Source organism: Anoplolepis gracilipes, chromosome 10 (assembly GCF_047496725.1).
Source record: "Anoplolepis gracilipes chromosome 10, ASM4749672v1, whole genome shotgun sequence".
Lineage (NCBI taxonomy): Eukaryota > Metazoa > Arthropoda > Insecta > Hymenoptera > Formicidae > Anoplolepis > Anoplolepis gracilipes.
The window spans coordinates 5,712,897-5,727,652 of record NC_132979.1 but is presented as its reverse complement, the minus strand read 5'-3'; the positions used below and the strand labels follow the sequence as shown (position 1 = coordinate 5,727,652).

General features: G+C 31.4%; 1 protein-coding gene across 24 annotated transcripts in view; it reads left to right on the top strand.

The window, feature by feature from the left end:
• Bent (projectin protein bent) overlaps positions 1–14,756 on the top strand; it is a 97,376-nt gene that overhangs the window by 15,595 nt on the left and 67,025 nt on the right. For 4 of the 24 annotated variants that reach the window (XM_072900487.1, XM_072900488.1, XM_072900505.1 and 1 more), the window contains exons 6-35: positions 5,078–5,301; positions 5,544–5,949; positions 6,272–6,444; positions 6,693–6,863; positions 6,967–7,046; positions 7,291–7,456; positions 7,867–8,010; positions 8,518–8,676; positions 8,993–9,043; positions 9,472–9,489; positions 10,239–10,286; positions 10,381–10,422; positions 10,517–10,555; positions 10,707–10,766; positions 10,854–10,904; positions 11,047–11,094; positions 11,486–11,557; positions 12,251–12,307; positions 12,383–12,442; positions 12,697–12,747; positions 12,871–12,930; positions 13,023–13,172; positions 13,318–13,464; positions 13,536–13,586; positions 13,691–13,840; positions 13,905–13,952; positions 14,046–14,192; positions 14,263–14,313; positions 14,404–14,553; positions 14,664–14,720. In XM_072900487.1, coding sequence (XP_072756588.1) covers positions 5,078–5,301; positions 5,544–5,949; positions 6,272–6,444; positions 6,693–6,863; positions 6,967–7,046; positions 7,291–7,456; positions 7,867–8,010; positions 8,518–8,676; positions 8,993–9,043; positions 9,472–9,489; positions 10,239–10,286; positions 10,381–10,422; positions 10,517–10,555; positions 10,707–10,766; positions 10,854–10,904; positions 11,047–11,094; positions 11,486–11,557; positions 12,251–12,307; positions 12,383–12,442; positions 12,697–12,747; positions 12,871–12,930; positions 13,023–13,172; positions 13,318–13,464; positions 13,536–13,586; positions 13,691–13,840; positions 13,905–13,952; positions 14,046–14,192; positions 14,263–14,313; positions 14,404–14,553; positions 14,664–14,720 — 3,131 coding nt within the window. Of the gene's footprint in view, positions 1–2,566; positions 2,703–3,070; positions 3,275–4,135; positions 4,438–5,077; positions 5,302–5,543; positions 5,950–6,271; positions 6,445–6,692; positions 6,864–6,966; positions 7,047–7,290; positions 7,457–7,866; positions 8,011–8,517; positions 8,677–8,992; positions 9,044–9,471; positions 9,490–10,238; positions 10,287–10,380; positions 10,423–10,516; positions 10,556–10,706; positions 10,767–10,853; positions 10,905–11,046; positions 11,095–11,485; positions 11,558–12,250; positions 12,308–12,382; positions 12,443–12,696; positions 12,748–12,870; positions 12,931–13,022; positions 13,173–13,317; positions 13,465–13,535; positions 13,587–13,690; positions 13,841–13,904; positions 13,953–14,045; positions 14,193–14,262; positions 14,314–14,403; positions 14,554–14,663; positions 14,721–14,756 lie in introns of all 24 variants that reach the window. The other 20 variants (XM_072900494.1, XM_072900500.1, XM_072900498.1 and 17 more) reach the window with 10 other exon arrangements.

Below are 14,756 nucleotides of genomic sequence, written 5' to 3'. Positions count from 1 at the left end.
TTTTATTTACAAGTATATATAGAGCTCGATGAGTATTATAGATCTCGTGATTGTTATATAAGTAACAAATTTACTTACACTTGGACTGCAAAATTGTTCTTAAATTTAACTTTGAATTTTCAAAACGTCTAATTTTTGTATTATTGAAATATGATACAATTTTTACTAATAATTTTTATAAATTCCTTTTTATATTATTTTTTCATGACCTCTAAAGTGAATATTTCATACATTTCTTAAAAAATAGACCATTTAATTTCAAAAATTTCTGAAGAGCAAATAAAAAATACTTTTTTTTTCATTCTTTCCCGCTTTATTTTATAGCGGGAGATAAAGCGTATCATCGGTGCCGTTCCTCAACTCTTCTCTCACATTCTCACTCGGGATGTATATCGATGATCTCTTTCATTTCCAACTATCTTCTTCATCTCAGTTTCTCTGCCCTGTTTATCTGTTTCCTTTATGTCAACTCTACACCAACATATGTATATATATATATTATATATATCCGCAGTTTATATATTATTTAATTTTTTTCCGTTCCATCAGCTGTCCATTCTTCTCAACAGTCTCTTTCTTCTACTTTCTTTTGTAATTATTGTATATATGCGAAATCTCTTTATTTTTTAATGGTTTGTCTCGGTCGAGCGATGAGCACGTATCGATGTCGGCTCGACGCGAGCCACGATATACAGCCCGTTGATTGGTTTTTAATCGACTAAACGGCATTTGCGAGAGAACACACTATAGTTTGTCTCTCACGAATTTTGCACCGTTGAAAGTTGCGTAGAGAGCGGACCAGAATAATCAACTACTCGTAATAATAACGTGTATACTGCTGCTTCAATCACGTATTAATTCGAATCGCATCTCGCGCGTATCGATCAGCAGCGGACTTACTCGTACACTCGCACACTGAGACGAGATTTATCTACTTATTTATGCACGAGATGCGATCGCAGAGTAGCCTTACATATTGACGCTTCGTTAGGTTGCTTCGGTGACATCTTTTCTCTCTATTCATACGATCGTGTTTGTGTCATGTATATGTGAGCGTTGACGAGGAAGCTACCCCTTCACAGTGGATGCGTTATCCAAGGGTCGCTCACATATACACGTACACGCAAATACATTTATACAGAATTTCTGTGATTGTTAGATTCGCTAACGACATGTATTTCCTTACTTGCATTTACATTTATTTATGGGGAATTTCAGTTATAACGTAAAAATGCCATATTTTTTTATTATAATTACATTACAAATTTCAATTTTAATATATATAATTATCGAATGTACGAAGCACGTATAAGAAATATACAATCAAATTTTATAACTTTGTTAGTTGAAAATATAACTAAAAAAAGAACATATACTTTGTGCATTTTAGAGATATTTTTAACGATCTATTTATTATACCGAATTATAATAAAAAAAAAAAAAAAAAAAAAAAAAAAAAAACTGTGGCAAGTACGGAAATATTTTTTATGAATAATAAGATATCCACGTAGTTTTAACGACGGTTCTAATATTGTATATATACTCACATCTGTCTTCCGTCACGTGCTTCAGTAGTTATTTTCATTCTAATTCGCTGGTAGAGATTTTTTTATAAGTAAAACAGATGTTTGAAACTTTTTATGTGTTTTGTCGTACTGTATATATTTACATCGCTGATTAATACCAACGTTAACGTACATTGAGACACAACATAGAGACACATATCGTCCACGGTGGTTGATAATTTTCGATTTTCAACCAAATATTGTATCTTAAAATTGCCAGAGTGATAAAATTAAATTTTTCCGATTAATACGATACTGTTATACGATGCTATACATACATATTACATACACCCTCATTCACTCACTCGCAAACAGCGTTTGACGAAAGCTTGTGCATAACTGTGCAGTGTTTCTATTTTTATCTAACCGCGAGCGACGTCAGAGCCGTGCGAAAGAAAAATGGAGCAGGTGACACTTGGACAACACTATTTTATACTCTACCAAAAGCGAGACATCGCGAATAGACGGAAGAAGAGAAGTAGAGAAAGCAACCTAATTTACAAGGTGTCTGTCTCAACGAGGATCATGATCCTTAAAAGCGCGCTCCTTACATATATGCGGCGGTACGATTAAGTAAAATGATTGATTAGATTTAATGTTAATTAAACTGCAGTATTATTCTTTATGTAGAGAGATGTTTATAGTTTGAAGTCTTGAAGAGAGTATTCAAGCGCGCCATAAATCGATACGTGACTCCCGATCTCGCATCGAACTGTAAAATGCTTCGCGTATCTGAGTCTTTCGCTGCTAAATTATTTTAAGGAAAATTGGTGTCTCCGGAATTTTATTATATCCATTTTTTATATTTCTTTTGAGTAAAACAATCCGTTTAAACGTTTAAGTAATTTAAAGAAAAATATAAAAAATTAATTTTTCCTCTTCTTCGTACAATAACGTGCGAATCTGACGTTAATCTGACAGTCGCAGCGAAAGGTTTGAGTAAGCGAGCAAGATGTGTGATGAACATTTTTCGATATGTCGATCGTTTGTGTCGAACGTAGGCGACGAGGCACCCGTACCCGAAGACGGTATTAAACCGACCTTCACCGAACGACCGGTGATAAGACAATCCGACGACGGTAACACCATCACCTTTGAATGCCGACTTGTCGGCGATCCGAAACCGAGTGTCAAGTGGTAAGATCTGAGATTCGCGACGCGCACGAGGAAGTACATTGAAAAACGTATCATCGTCGGAAAAAAATTTTCGAGTTAAAGATATTCAATGAATCTCGAGAAAAAAAAGGGAACATAAAACATTGAATTATTTTCTCTGAAACAAAAATTAATTTCAATTTAAATCTTTTGACAATTGCCATTTCTGATATTTTCTCGTATTATAGATGATATATTCATACAAGTTATTATCGATCTTGATAATTCCTTTTGGACGTTCAAAGTTTACAAACGTTCACTTCCAAGCGCGCGTTTACGATCCGCGATAAAAAAAAATCAACGGTATTCAACGGATACTTGGACTTGGCACTTTGGTGGCGATCACGCAGGTATCACGGTACCGAGGAGGTGAAAGATGGCGGACGATTCAACACGTCTCTGGAACTCGATCAGAAGCTGTATCACCTCGCGAGGCTGAGGATCGACAGCGTGGCGAAGGCGGACGCGGGCGAGTACAGAGCCGTGGCGAAGAACAAGCACGGCCAGGGTGTGGCGACCATTAATCTAAACTTCGAGGGTGGCGACAAGCTCAAGTAGGCATCGGGAGATAGGGAAATTTATCCTTGACATATTGTCCTGCCACGTGCTTCTTCGATTTTCCGACGCGGCGTGATGGAAACTTGTACGATGTAATTTTCTCGCGTTGCAGGAATGCAACGATAATTTAACACGAATTAGGCTTAAATTAGTTGCAACGCAAAGAGTAACGGGGTCGAGTGTAATGAATTGTTTTATATCGAAGCAAAATTTACGAAGCGAAGCGAAATAAAATTTTATAATATGTAATATATAAACTTTTTTTTTTTTATCTTTCTCTAGATTTTTATTTTTTTCTAATTATTTGCCGAATTTAATCCATTACACTCTGTGTTGTAAAAAAACATTGTACACCTTATTACACATCAAAACATATTAATATTTTACGATTTTACGAGAGAAGCTGAACATTATTTGATTAAATTATGCTGAAAATATTACAGATATTCGCTCGTATAATTTTATATTCAATTTATGTTTTCTCTCAATCTTTTAGGTTCTTTCAAAGATCATTATTCAAGTAAAACTTTATTTTCACCAATCTTTGACAATTTGTATTTTCTCTGTGAATATCTGTATATAATATATATAAAAAATTGCAAGCTCTCTTAATTAGAAAAAAAAACATAAATCTGGTAATGAATTAAAGAATTTTAACAAATTAAAATAAAGGAAGGAAGAGAGCTTGCGATTATTTTTTGTAACATCGCGCCGCGTCTTCGAGAACATCCGCATTGCGTGGCAGACAGAACGGTAGATGAGAAACGACGTCGTCCATCAAAAAGAATTTACATTCCGCTCGTCCGTTTAATGGCGAAGTCAACGTTTCTCGATGACTGACGTGTCGATTTACGCAGAATACCGGACGGTAAGCCACCGCGCTTTCCGAAGAAGCCGACGATCCGCCAGGAGGGCGACGTACTCATCATGGAGTGCATCCTGGAGGCACACCCAGTGCCTGACATAACGTGGTACCAGGGTCAGAAAACGATCGCCGACAGCATGCGCGTGAAAATGTTGCGCAAGGCCACCGGCAAGGACACTTACCTGCTGACCCTCGAGATCTCGAATCCGACCAAGGCCGACGGTGGAAATTACCGTTGCAACGCCTTTAACAACTTCGGCGAGAGTAACGCCAACATCTCCCTCAACTTCCAAGGCAAGTCCCCTTCGAAGCGCGCGGGAGGGCTCTCATTGTCATGTTCTAATATTTATCGTGTGTGTTATAAACGCATATTTGCTTCTTATATTGTTGAATTAGTCTAGAATAATCATTGAATTTTTAATTGTAATCAATTATTGCGAGGCAAATTTAGAAACTAAAAACAGCTCGATATTTAATTGTTTTTCTCTACTTTAATTTAATTTTCTTTTTCGTACGTATCTATTTTTTTTTATTTGAAAAATTGATATCAAAGATGCAAATAGTTTGGACACTGAGATCCCTCCTGTCGGCTTCGTCCATCATAGTAAATCCCGTCGACTTTCCCCGAGACTTCTTCGTGCGAAATACATTCCACGATCGCGCTTCGTAAAGCAGACAAGCGATTTCTTTCGATGCAAATATGAATCGGTTTCATCAGGTAAGCACAGCCGCGCTATTGCTAACCACTCGTGAAAGTCTCTGTAAGTTCGCTTCGTAACTCTCATTCAGCTGCCAACAACACGACTAACGTCATTAAGAATCGCGCGGTCGCGGGTTATTATCGATGACCTGTGATCGCGACGGAGATCGCGCTTCCGGTGCACACCTGGAAGCGACGCTCCGTCGACGATGTCTAACCGTGGATCTTTCCAAGATGCAGAGGAGGGCGCGGGTTGCGCTCCATCCTTCATCGAGAAACCTCGCATCATCCCTAACGAGAACGGCACGCTGATCACTATGAAGTGCAAATGTAAGGCGAATCCCAAGCCCGAGGTCACGTGGTTCCGCGGTACCAACGTAGTCAAGGAATCGTCGAAGATCTCGATCAAGACTAAGACAGTCGAGGAAGATATTTACGAGCTTATCATGGAAATAAAGGTCATTCTTTGAACATGATTTCTATGAAAACAATTTTTAATTATTTTTTTTTAATCATAAATGTTAAAATAAATTTCGGTTTCTTGTAAATTCTCAAATATTTAAATCGATATATTTTTTATACATAAATCTATGAGATTCTCATGATAATAATTTTAAATAATTGTGATGTCACACGGATGTCTAATTGCATTCTATAAAATCTTAGTGAAATTATTCTAAATCATTTTTGACAACGATAGGATCCATCAGCACCAGACGGAGGGACGTACAGGTGTCACGTAAAGAACGAATATGGCGAGAGCAACGCTAATCTGAATTTGAATATCGAAGCGGAACCGGAACCGGAAGGAGACGGGCCGACGTTCGTGGAGAAGCCGCGAATACAGTCGCAAAACAAAGGCAAGCTCGTCATTATGGATTGCAAGGTCAAGGCGAAGCCGAAGCCGCAGATCGTCTGGACCCACGCTGGCAAGGTGGTAAAGGAATCTTCAAAGATCTCCATCAGTATCGTCCAAGAGAAGGAGGACATCTTCTACATCAAATTGACCTTGAACGATCCAGGACCAGACGATTCCGGTCTTTACAAGTGCAACATCAAAAACGATCTCGGTGAACTCAACGCCAATCTTACGCTGAACGTCGAGAGTAAGTTTTTTTTTTCTATTTCTTTGGAATTAAATAACACATTACATGTGCATACATAATGAGATCATCTGTAATCTTTGCTAAGAATTCGAGAAAATTAATCTAAATTTTTATTTTAATTGTATCTTTTTATGAAGATTTAGCTTCTATATAATTTCTGTAAACTCTTTTTTTATATAAATCCTTATTTTTTATATTTTATAGATTTATGAGTAATTATAAACTTTTAATTTTTTAAAGATGATAAATAAAACATGTAAAAAGTGATTTTAAAATTAAATTAGAATAGCTACTTAAATTATTATTTTGATCATGATTTTAGTTATACCCGTAATTAAGGAGAAACCAAAAGTTGTGAAGATCGTTAAAAAGAAGACCGTGATAGTCGAATGCCACGTTCTTTCTCAATTTGCGCCTGATTGTACTTGGTTCAAAGAGAGTCAGGCCGTTAAAGAGGATAGTAGACACAAGTTACATGTCGACCAAGTCAAAGAAGTAAGTTTTATATCATAGAAAATTACATTGCAATAAAATTAATGACATCATAAATTATCAGAAAGACCTTTTCCTAAAATCTAAAACTTAATTTAAAAATAGAATTTTTTTTTCTATTTTTACTGTCACTGATACATCGTATGTAACTATAAAAATAGTAATTAAAAAGTTCTTTAAATGATATAATAATTATTTATAAGAAAAATTATTTTATGTGAATTTTGATATACCAATTTTTTCGAATACAGGGTGAATTTTCCGTCAAACTCGAAATCGAACAAATGTCGACGACAGACAAAGGCGTGTATAAATTAGTAGCACGCAACGAAAAGGGAGAAGCTACGTCGCAAGTAGTGGAAGTGACAGAAATTCCAGATCAAGGAGAGAAACCAAAAATTGCTACCGGCCTCAAATCAATTGTAAATATTTTTACTGCGGCAATTTTTGATTTATATCTATTATGAGTAAAAAAGATTATTAAAATTATGCTTTTTAAATTAACGATCTATCTTTTATTTTCAGACTGTCGAGGAAGGCAAGACAGTCGAACTCATCGCTATTCTCACAACGCAAGATCGGAAAGTCACCATCACGTGGTACAGGTATGCATTTAATACAAAATAATGTGCTTTTTTTATTAATATGATATTTTTGTAATATGTATAATATTATAGGAATTTTGTTACCTCATAAGAATGTAAAATTGGAAATAATTAAAAGTTATCCTGAGGAATATAATTTGATGAATACCTTATAATGAACAATTTTTTTCCTTTTTATATGTTATGAATTTTCTTATAAAATTTTCGCGGTTATTTGATAATGATTGTTATGATAAAAATGTAGAGATTCGACGGTCATTAAAGCGTCGAAGGACATCATGATCTCCTTTAATGGCCTGGACATGAAACTGACCATTACCTCGGCATCGACGGAATTGTCGGGAACGTATAAAGTCGTCGTCAGCAACGAATACGGACAAGATGAATCATCGGCCCGACTTGTCGTTAAAGTAAGTAATTCTGTGCGTTCTTCATTATATTTTAATTGTAGACTACATTTATATCGATATATGCATTCGTATCCAAGCTCTCGCGTTAATTCCTTTTATTATATTTTTATGTGAACTCGTAATCCAATATGTTGTTTAAACAATAGGAAATTTTAACTCTTTCTATAAAAGATTGACCATATTAAAATGATAAGAGTCACCCCTTTTTTCATCCAAAATATATTGTATTGTGAATAATTATAAAATAATTCAAACATCCTCACATAAAAAATTGGCATGTTGGTTAAATGGTTAAAGCTAAATCATAGAATTATAATGTATTTAAATCCATATTTTTGTAACGATTTTGATGATCATTTGTGAATGAGATTTTCCCCCGTGTCGCATGCAAATTCTTCACTAAATTGCAGAAAAAAGAGGAGAAAAAGAAGGACGAAGAGGAAGAAGAAAAGAAAAAGAAAAAAGTCGAAAAGAAGGAGGAAAAGAAAGAGGAAGAAAAGAAAGTGGAGAAGAAGAAAATCGAGGAGAAAAAGGAAGAAAAGAAAGAGGAGAAGGTAGCGGCCGATTATATGAGCAGATTAATCAAAATTTTATTATTTAATTTTATATTATTTTATTATTTAATTTTTAATTTTTCGTTGCTCCCTTATTTCTCCATCTCTCAATATTATTCCTTGTGATTAACAAAGTATTCTTACACTTACTACAAACAACGTGATACAAATGCAGAAAGATCGATCGTTTTATTTAAATTTATTATAGATAAAGATATATCTAAAAATAATATTTATTATAATAAACATTTTAACTCTAAACAAAATTCTTTTATAATAAAATTTAATTTAAGAATTTTATAATTCTTTTATAATAAAATTTAAAATAAATTTATCTTTAAACAAGTTTTTATTGATAATCTTTAAATATATTATATACATATATTAAAATCGCATTATAGAGTAATGTGTTTGTTAAAAATTGATATAAATAATAAAAACGATCAACCTTTCGATTCCTCGACGGGATAATTGTCATATCGTTGAATCCTTGTCTCGACATGAAAGGTAATAAGTTCGGTATGGGATGACGAGGGTGACGAGTCAGAAGAATATGAGGAGGAGGAGGAAGAAGAGGAAGAAGTGGTGAGTGTAATTGAATCCAGCATTATCAGCACAGAAGCCATTCTCGAGGAATCAGACTCTGAAGTAATCTCTCGCGTCGAGGTACATACACACATACACAACATATATACAGACACTAATATATAGGTTCCGTCTTTTTTCAATTTACGTAGTATTCTTTTTTTATTCGATAACACAATTTGATAACAATATATTCTTGACGATTTTATATATATATATTTAATTAATTTTATTTTCAAATAAATTATCAAATTAAATTTTTATTATATGCTACAGTAGTTATACGAATTAATTTAAACTATTTGTTTTTGCTTTTTTTGTATAAACTATTGTTGAAATTATTAGATTATGCGTATTTTTTTCATAAGATAAATTTTTGTTTCTTGTTATTTTCAAGGATAAGCCCGATCTGAAACCGAATGGTATCTATAAACCAGAGGTTGGGAAGGTATGATGCAATTATTTCTTTTTAATTTTTTCAGAGAAAAATCAAATAAAAGATCTTCTTACTTTTTAAAAAGGAACAGTAACACCATAGTCAGAACACGTTACACCGTGAATGTAATATTTGTTCATTATTTGCACCTTCCTGTGCCGTAATTTTTGTTTGCATCTATCTTGTCATCTGTTATACCTTTACCTTGTCGCTTATATATTGTGTGCACCAGACTATTGATAATTTTTTTTTTTTTTATATTAAATGTAGTGTACGTAGATATATGCAGTAGACAGTAGTTTTTTTAGTTGACTAGTTATACAATGATATTAATTTACAATTATTAATTATTATTAAACAATATAATCCAAAGGATTATATAAAAAGTAAGAAATATTATATAAAATACAAAGAAAAATAAAGTATATTTTCTGTTTCAGAAAATGGAGATCTTACAGGTGAGTAAAATATTGAAAACTTAGTTTTAGCTCAATTTTGTTGTAATGTATGCGCTCGAAAGTAATTCTGTTCGAACAATTTGCGGCTTGAAGCTTTTAGCAAAATATTTCACTAATCTGGAAGATGTAAACGTGTATAAACCGCCGCAGGTTATTTTCAGCTTTCTCCAGTTTCTCTTTTGACTGCGAAATCTGATCTTGTAGTTGTAAAATTATCTTTATGCATTTAATATTTATTGATTTTGCGCCATTATGTAACTTTGCTTATATTACTTTATTTTTTACAGTATATCCACTTATAATTTCGGCTTATCTGTTATGTTTCTTCGAATGAGTCTCTCGATCGCACGTTTAAAAACAATCGCTTCAATATTTATTTTCCTTTGCTTAGAAAATGCTAGATTTTCAAAAGCTTAGAAGGGTGTAAGAAGTCATATTCCTCCTTAAATCCCAGAAGCTGGTTCCTTTAAAATTACCTAACATTGTGTCATACAAAAAATTTAATTTTATTATATCGCTATCTGAATCTTTGCATGTTTGGCTTTCTTTTTCCATTGCATATCTATGCATGAAAAATTTTGTAATTATAGAATAGATGAGTATCAGAACTCTATGTGTGTTGCTAGTGAAAACTGAATATTATTTTAAATTGTGTCACATTTTTTGTATTTTTGATATTATTATATATTTGAAACTATTACATGAATGAAATACTTTGTTAACATTATTTTATTTATTTGCATATACAGAAGGACGAAGAAATCGTAAATAATGTCGAAGAAAGGAAATCTATTAAGGTAAGAATATATAATCTGATATTTATTTTTTTCTTTTTTTCTGAAAACAATATATGACGACTAATTTATATCTTATTTTTTGTTTTGTTTCTAGAAACCCGCCGAAAAAGTTGAAGACAAAAAGGAAGAGGAAAAAGTGAGTGCGGTTATCTTTGCAAATATAATTTTTTCGTTGTTATTATTCTAATTGTCTTTCTCTGTCTCTAACAATTTTAATTTTTTTTCTTTAGAAAAAAATTATAAAGAAAAAAGGAGTCGAATCTAAAGAGGTATATAATTAATTCATTACATATATAAAATTCATTTTTTACATTTTCTTATCATCATATGCTATTTTGCATTAAACACACAGTTACACAATTCTACTTATTGTAAATTAATTTTTTCAATTTGTATATATGTAATATTATTTATATATAGGTATCTCAAGAAATTAAAGCCGAGAAAACTGTAGCAGCTCGTAAAGAGTCAGTCAGCAGAGTGAGCACCAATCACATATTTTTTGAAAGGATAATTGTACAAAATTTTTGCAAAGACAAATTTTACAAGTGAATTGTTATATTTCAGGTGGAAGAACTCAAGACGGAAAGCCGTCGCAGCTCGATTATCAAGACTCAGGTGTGATATATATAAATAACTTTATAAATAGCTATGACTGTAGAAAAGTTTATTCTGTATTATTAGATACGAGATTAGATACAAATGTTTTTTTCTAAAAAATTTTTATTTTTTTGTTTATTTTGTTATTATCATTATACAGATAACGGATGATGGCACTGAGACACCACGACGTCTTTCTATACAGAAGGTACACATACACATATGTATACATGTATCACATACAGACATTGCTAAGAACAATTACAAACAATATATATTTCACGACACTGTTTCTTTTTCTGAAAAAAATATTAATAATATAAAAAAATTAATTTTTATTATTATTATATTACTTGAATGAAATAAGGAACTATAATATCGAGTGAATAATAGATCAAATTATTATTTTAGTGTTATACATATATAAATGATTGATCTTAATAATAATTAAAAAGTTTCTTTTCATTAACTTTACTTTAAACTAGAAATTAAAAAAACATTAATTATTATTATTATAAATTGGGAAATTAAGATATTAGTGTACAATATTAAAAAAGTATTTATTATAAAATATTTATATTAAATTTTAATTTATTTAGACGGAAGAAGAAGTCAAAGTGGAAAGCAAACGATCTTCTGTCGTGGAAAAGAAGAAAGCAACCGTCGAAAAGGTGAGAAAAAAAAATATCAAGATTATCAATTAGTTTAGTACACAATGTGCTAACAAAATGTTTTATCGCTGATTAACTGATTAGTTATTACCATTAATTATGATTTTTGGTAAACAAAGTAAGTATAAACAATATGAGTGAACTATTATACCTTCTCAAAATCGACATAAGAAGGGATTTAATATTTTATATTAATCAATTATTTCTTTATGTATTAAAAACTGGATATTTGATATTTATTGTTAAAGCAGCCTGTATTAATCTATAAAATAGGTATTTATTTTTCTTCAAGTAGTTTAAAATAATTTTTACGTAGTTCTGCAGAGCTTTTAAAGCGTAGATAATTTTTCAATAAATTAATAACAAATACATGATTATAATTGTGGAGATATAATTTATTCATACACTCTACAAAACTTATCATGATCAAATATATATAAAACACAGAAATTAAGACACATTTATTTATAAAAATCCTTTAAATGTCAAAACGAGAGGTTCGAGATTGTAGCTGTATATCTTCTGCGTAAAAGAAACATGCGAGAAAGTAGATGTCACACAAGTTACAGAATGTACTTGGGCTAAGAACTATATTTCGTGATTAATTGAAAACGAGGTTTACTTATACATAATTTAATTTTATTAATTATTATTTTTTATTGTTTTTTTTATATGAGACGATTATCTTTCTAGAACATACTTACATCGAATACCAAGCTACACATACACGCACCCGACGAAGAGATTCAGGTACATGATGACACATACTACTCTCAGTCGTGCATTATTTATTTGAACAGTATACATTACATAGCGTAATTTTAGGATGTTTGGTCGTCTAAACCGACAGGGCGCGATAAGGATAAACCGGTAAGAAATTACCAGGTACGTGACGCATTTATCGTTGCACTATTGGTTGCATGAATTTTAAGAGATACGTGAAAACGTATAAAAAATGAAATATCATAGGAAACAACCAAGTCCAAGAATAATTTTATACATTCGCAAAACCGAAGATGCATGTTTCACGTTATATAACTTAAATATATTTATTTATTATTTAATATAGTCTTTTTAAAAAAAAAATAATATTTTTAAATATTTGGGGTAAAAGATAAATATCGAGATAAATTTTTTAGGATACACCTCAAGCTGAGATTAAGCCACGCGATTCGGATGATGAACTTGAGGTATATAAAAAAGAAATTATTACATGCTTGTGTATATATTTATACACACATATGAATTATAATAAGAACTATAAATTTATTTTGTGAACGCGTTATACATTTTATCAACGTTATGAATTTTAGGATGCGTGGAGAATTCATAATCCGGGAGAACGTGATAATGAATCTGCACCACACTACAGAGTATGCGAATCTATTATATTTTTACACACATACTTTAAATCTAAATGCATTCTTTTTTTGATATTATTTAATATTCACATATTATTTTATAGGATACATCACCAGACAAAACACATAAATCTTACATATCCGCAAACACAACATATACACAAAAGTTTGAAGTTACATCAAAAGATAAGATACATCCACATGACACCACGACATATACAACATATCCGCAGAAATCTGACAAGGAAATTGAGGTACAAAAAAATCGTGTTATAAACAGATAAATTTTTAACTAGTTTAAAAACTTTGAATTATAAATATTTTTCGCGAGTAGCTGGAACTTCTTTTTTTTTTTTTTTTTTTTACAAAAGACTAAAATTTTAAATATATTATTTTTAGGCTACTTCGAAAGAAAAAATACACTTGCGTGACACATCTGCGAGTAAAACACTTCCACATAAAATTGACAAAGTTTCAAAAGATAAGACACTTCCACGTGACACACTCACACATGAAATATATCCGCAGAAATCTGAAGAGATTGAGGTATAACATTCGTATTGTTGCATAATCGACATAAATTACATAAATTATCTTTAAAAATCATCATTTTTTAGGACATTTGGGCGAGTAAAGAAAACGATAGTGACTCCAAAAAACATGACAAAGTATGCAAATCTAAATCATAGACATTTTTTGCAAATAACCAAGAATTTTTTCTTTATAAGAGACTTTTTTTAAAATAAATATATTATTGAATATATTATTGTAGGACACTCCGACAGAGAAAATACACTTACGTGACACATTTACGAATAAAACACTTCCACGTAAAATCGACGAAGTTTCAAAAGATAAGACACTTCCACGTGACACATCCACGTATAAAATACATCCACAAAAATCTGATGAACAGATTGAGGTACATAATCATAGTGTTGCACAGGAATGAATTACGTATTCATAAAAACATTAATTTTTTTTAGGATATTTGGGCAAGCAAAAAGCGCGATACTGATTCTAAAAGTGACAAAGTATGCAAATATATCTAAATAATAAATATTTTTCGCAATTGACTCAAAATTTTCTTTACAAGAAATTATAATACTTTAAATATATTATTTTAGGATACTCCAAAAGAGAAAATACACTCGCGTGACACATCTACAAGTAAAACACTTCCACATAAAATCGACGAAGTTTCAAAAGATAAGACACTTCCATATACATCCACGCATAAAATACATCCGCAGAAATCTGAGGAACAGATTGAGGTATAGAACTCGTATTTGTTGCATAGTCGGCATAAATTGCGTATTGTTAAAAATATTACAATTTTTTTAGGATATTTGGGCAAATAAAAAACGCGATATTGACTCTAAAAAACATGATAAAGTATGTAGATTTAAACGATAAATATTATTTTCGCAAATAATTTAAAATTTTTTAGAAAACAATCATTTTTTTAAATGTATTATATTTTAGGATACTTCAAAAGAGAAAACATATTTGCGTGATACACCCATCAGTAAAATACTTCCACATAAAACTGATAAAATTTTAAAAGATGAGACACTTCCACGTGATACAATTACGCACAAAGTACATTCGCAGAAATCTAACGAAGAAATTGAGGTATAATGCATATCGAGCGAATTTACAAAGTTAATGTTTTACGTTTATCTTTTCAAAACTATCACTATTTCTAAAAATATTAATAAAAATATATTAAAAAATATTTCTAGGATATTTCGCTAACAAAGCCAAAAGAGCGTGATGTAGATTCCAAGAAATACGACAAAGTACGAATATACATTTTTATTAACTAATAATCATAT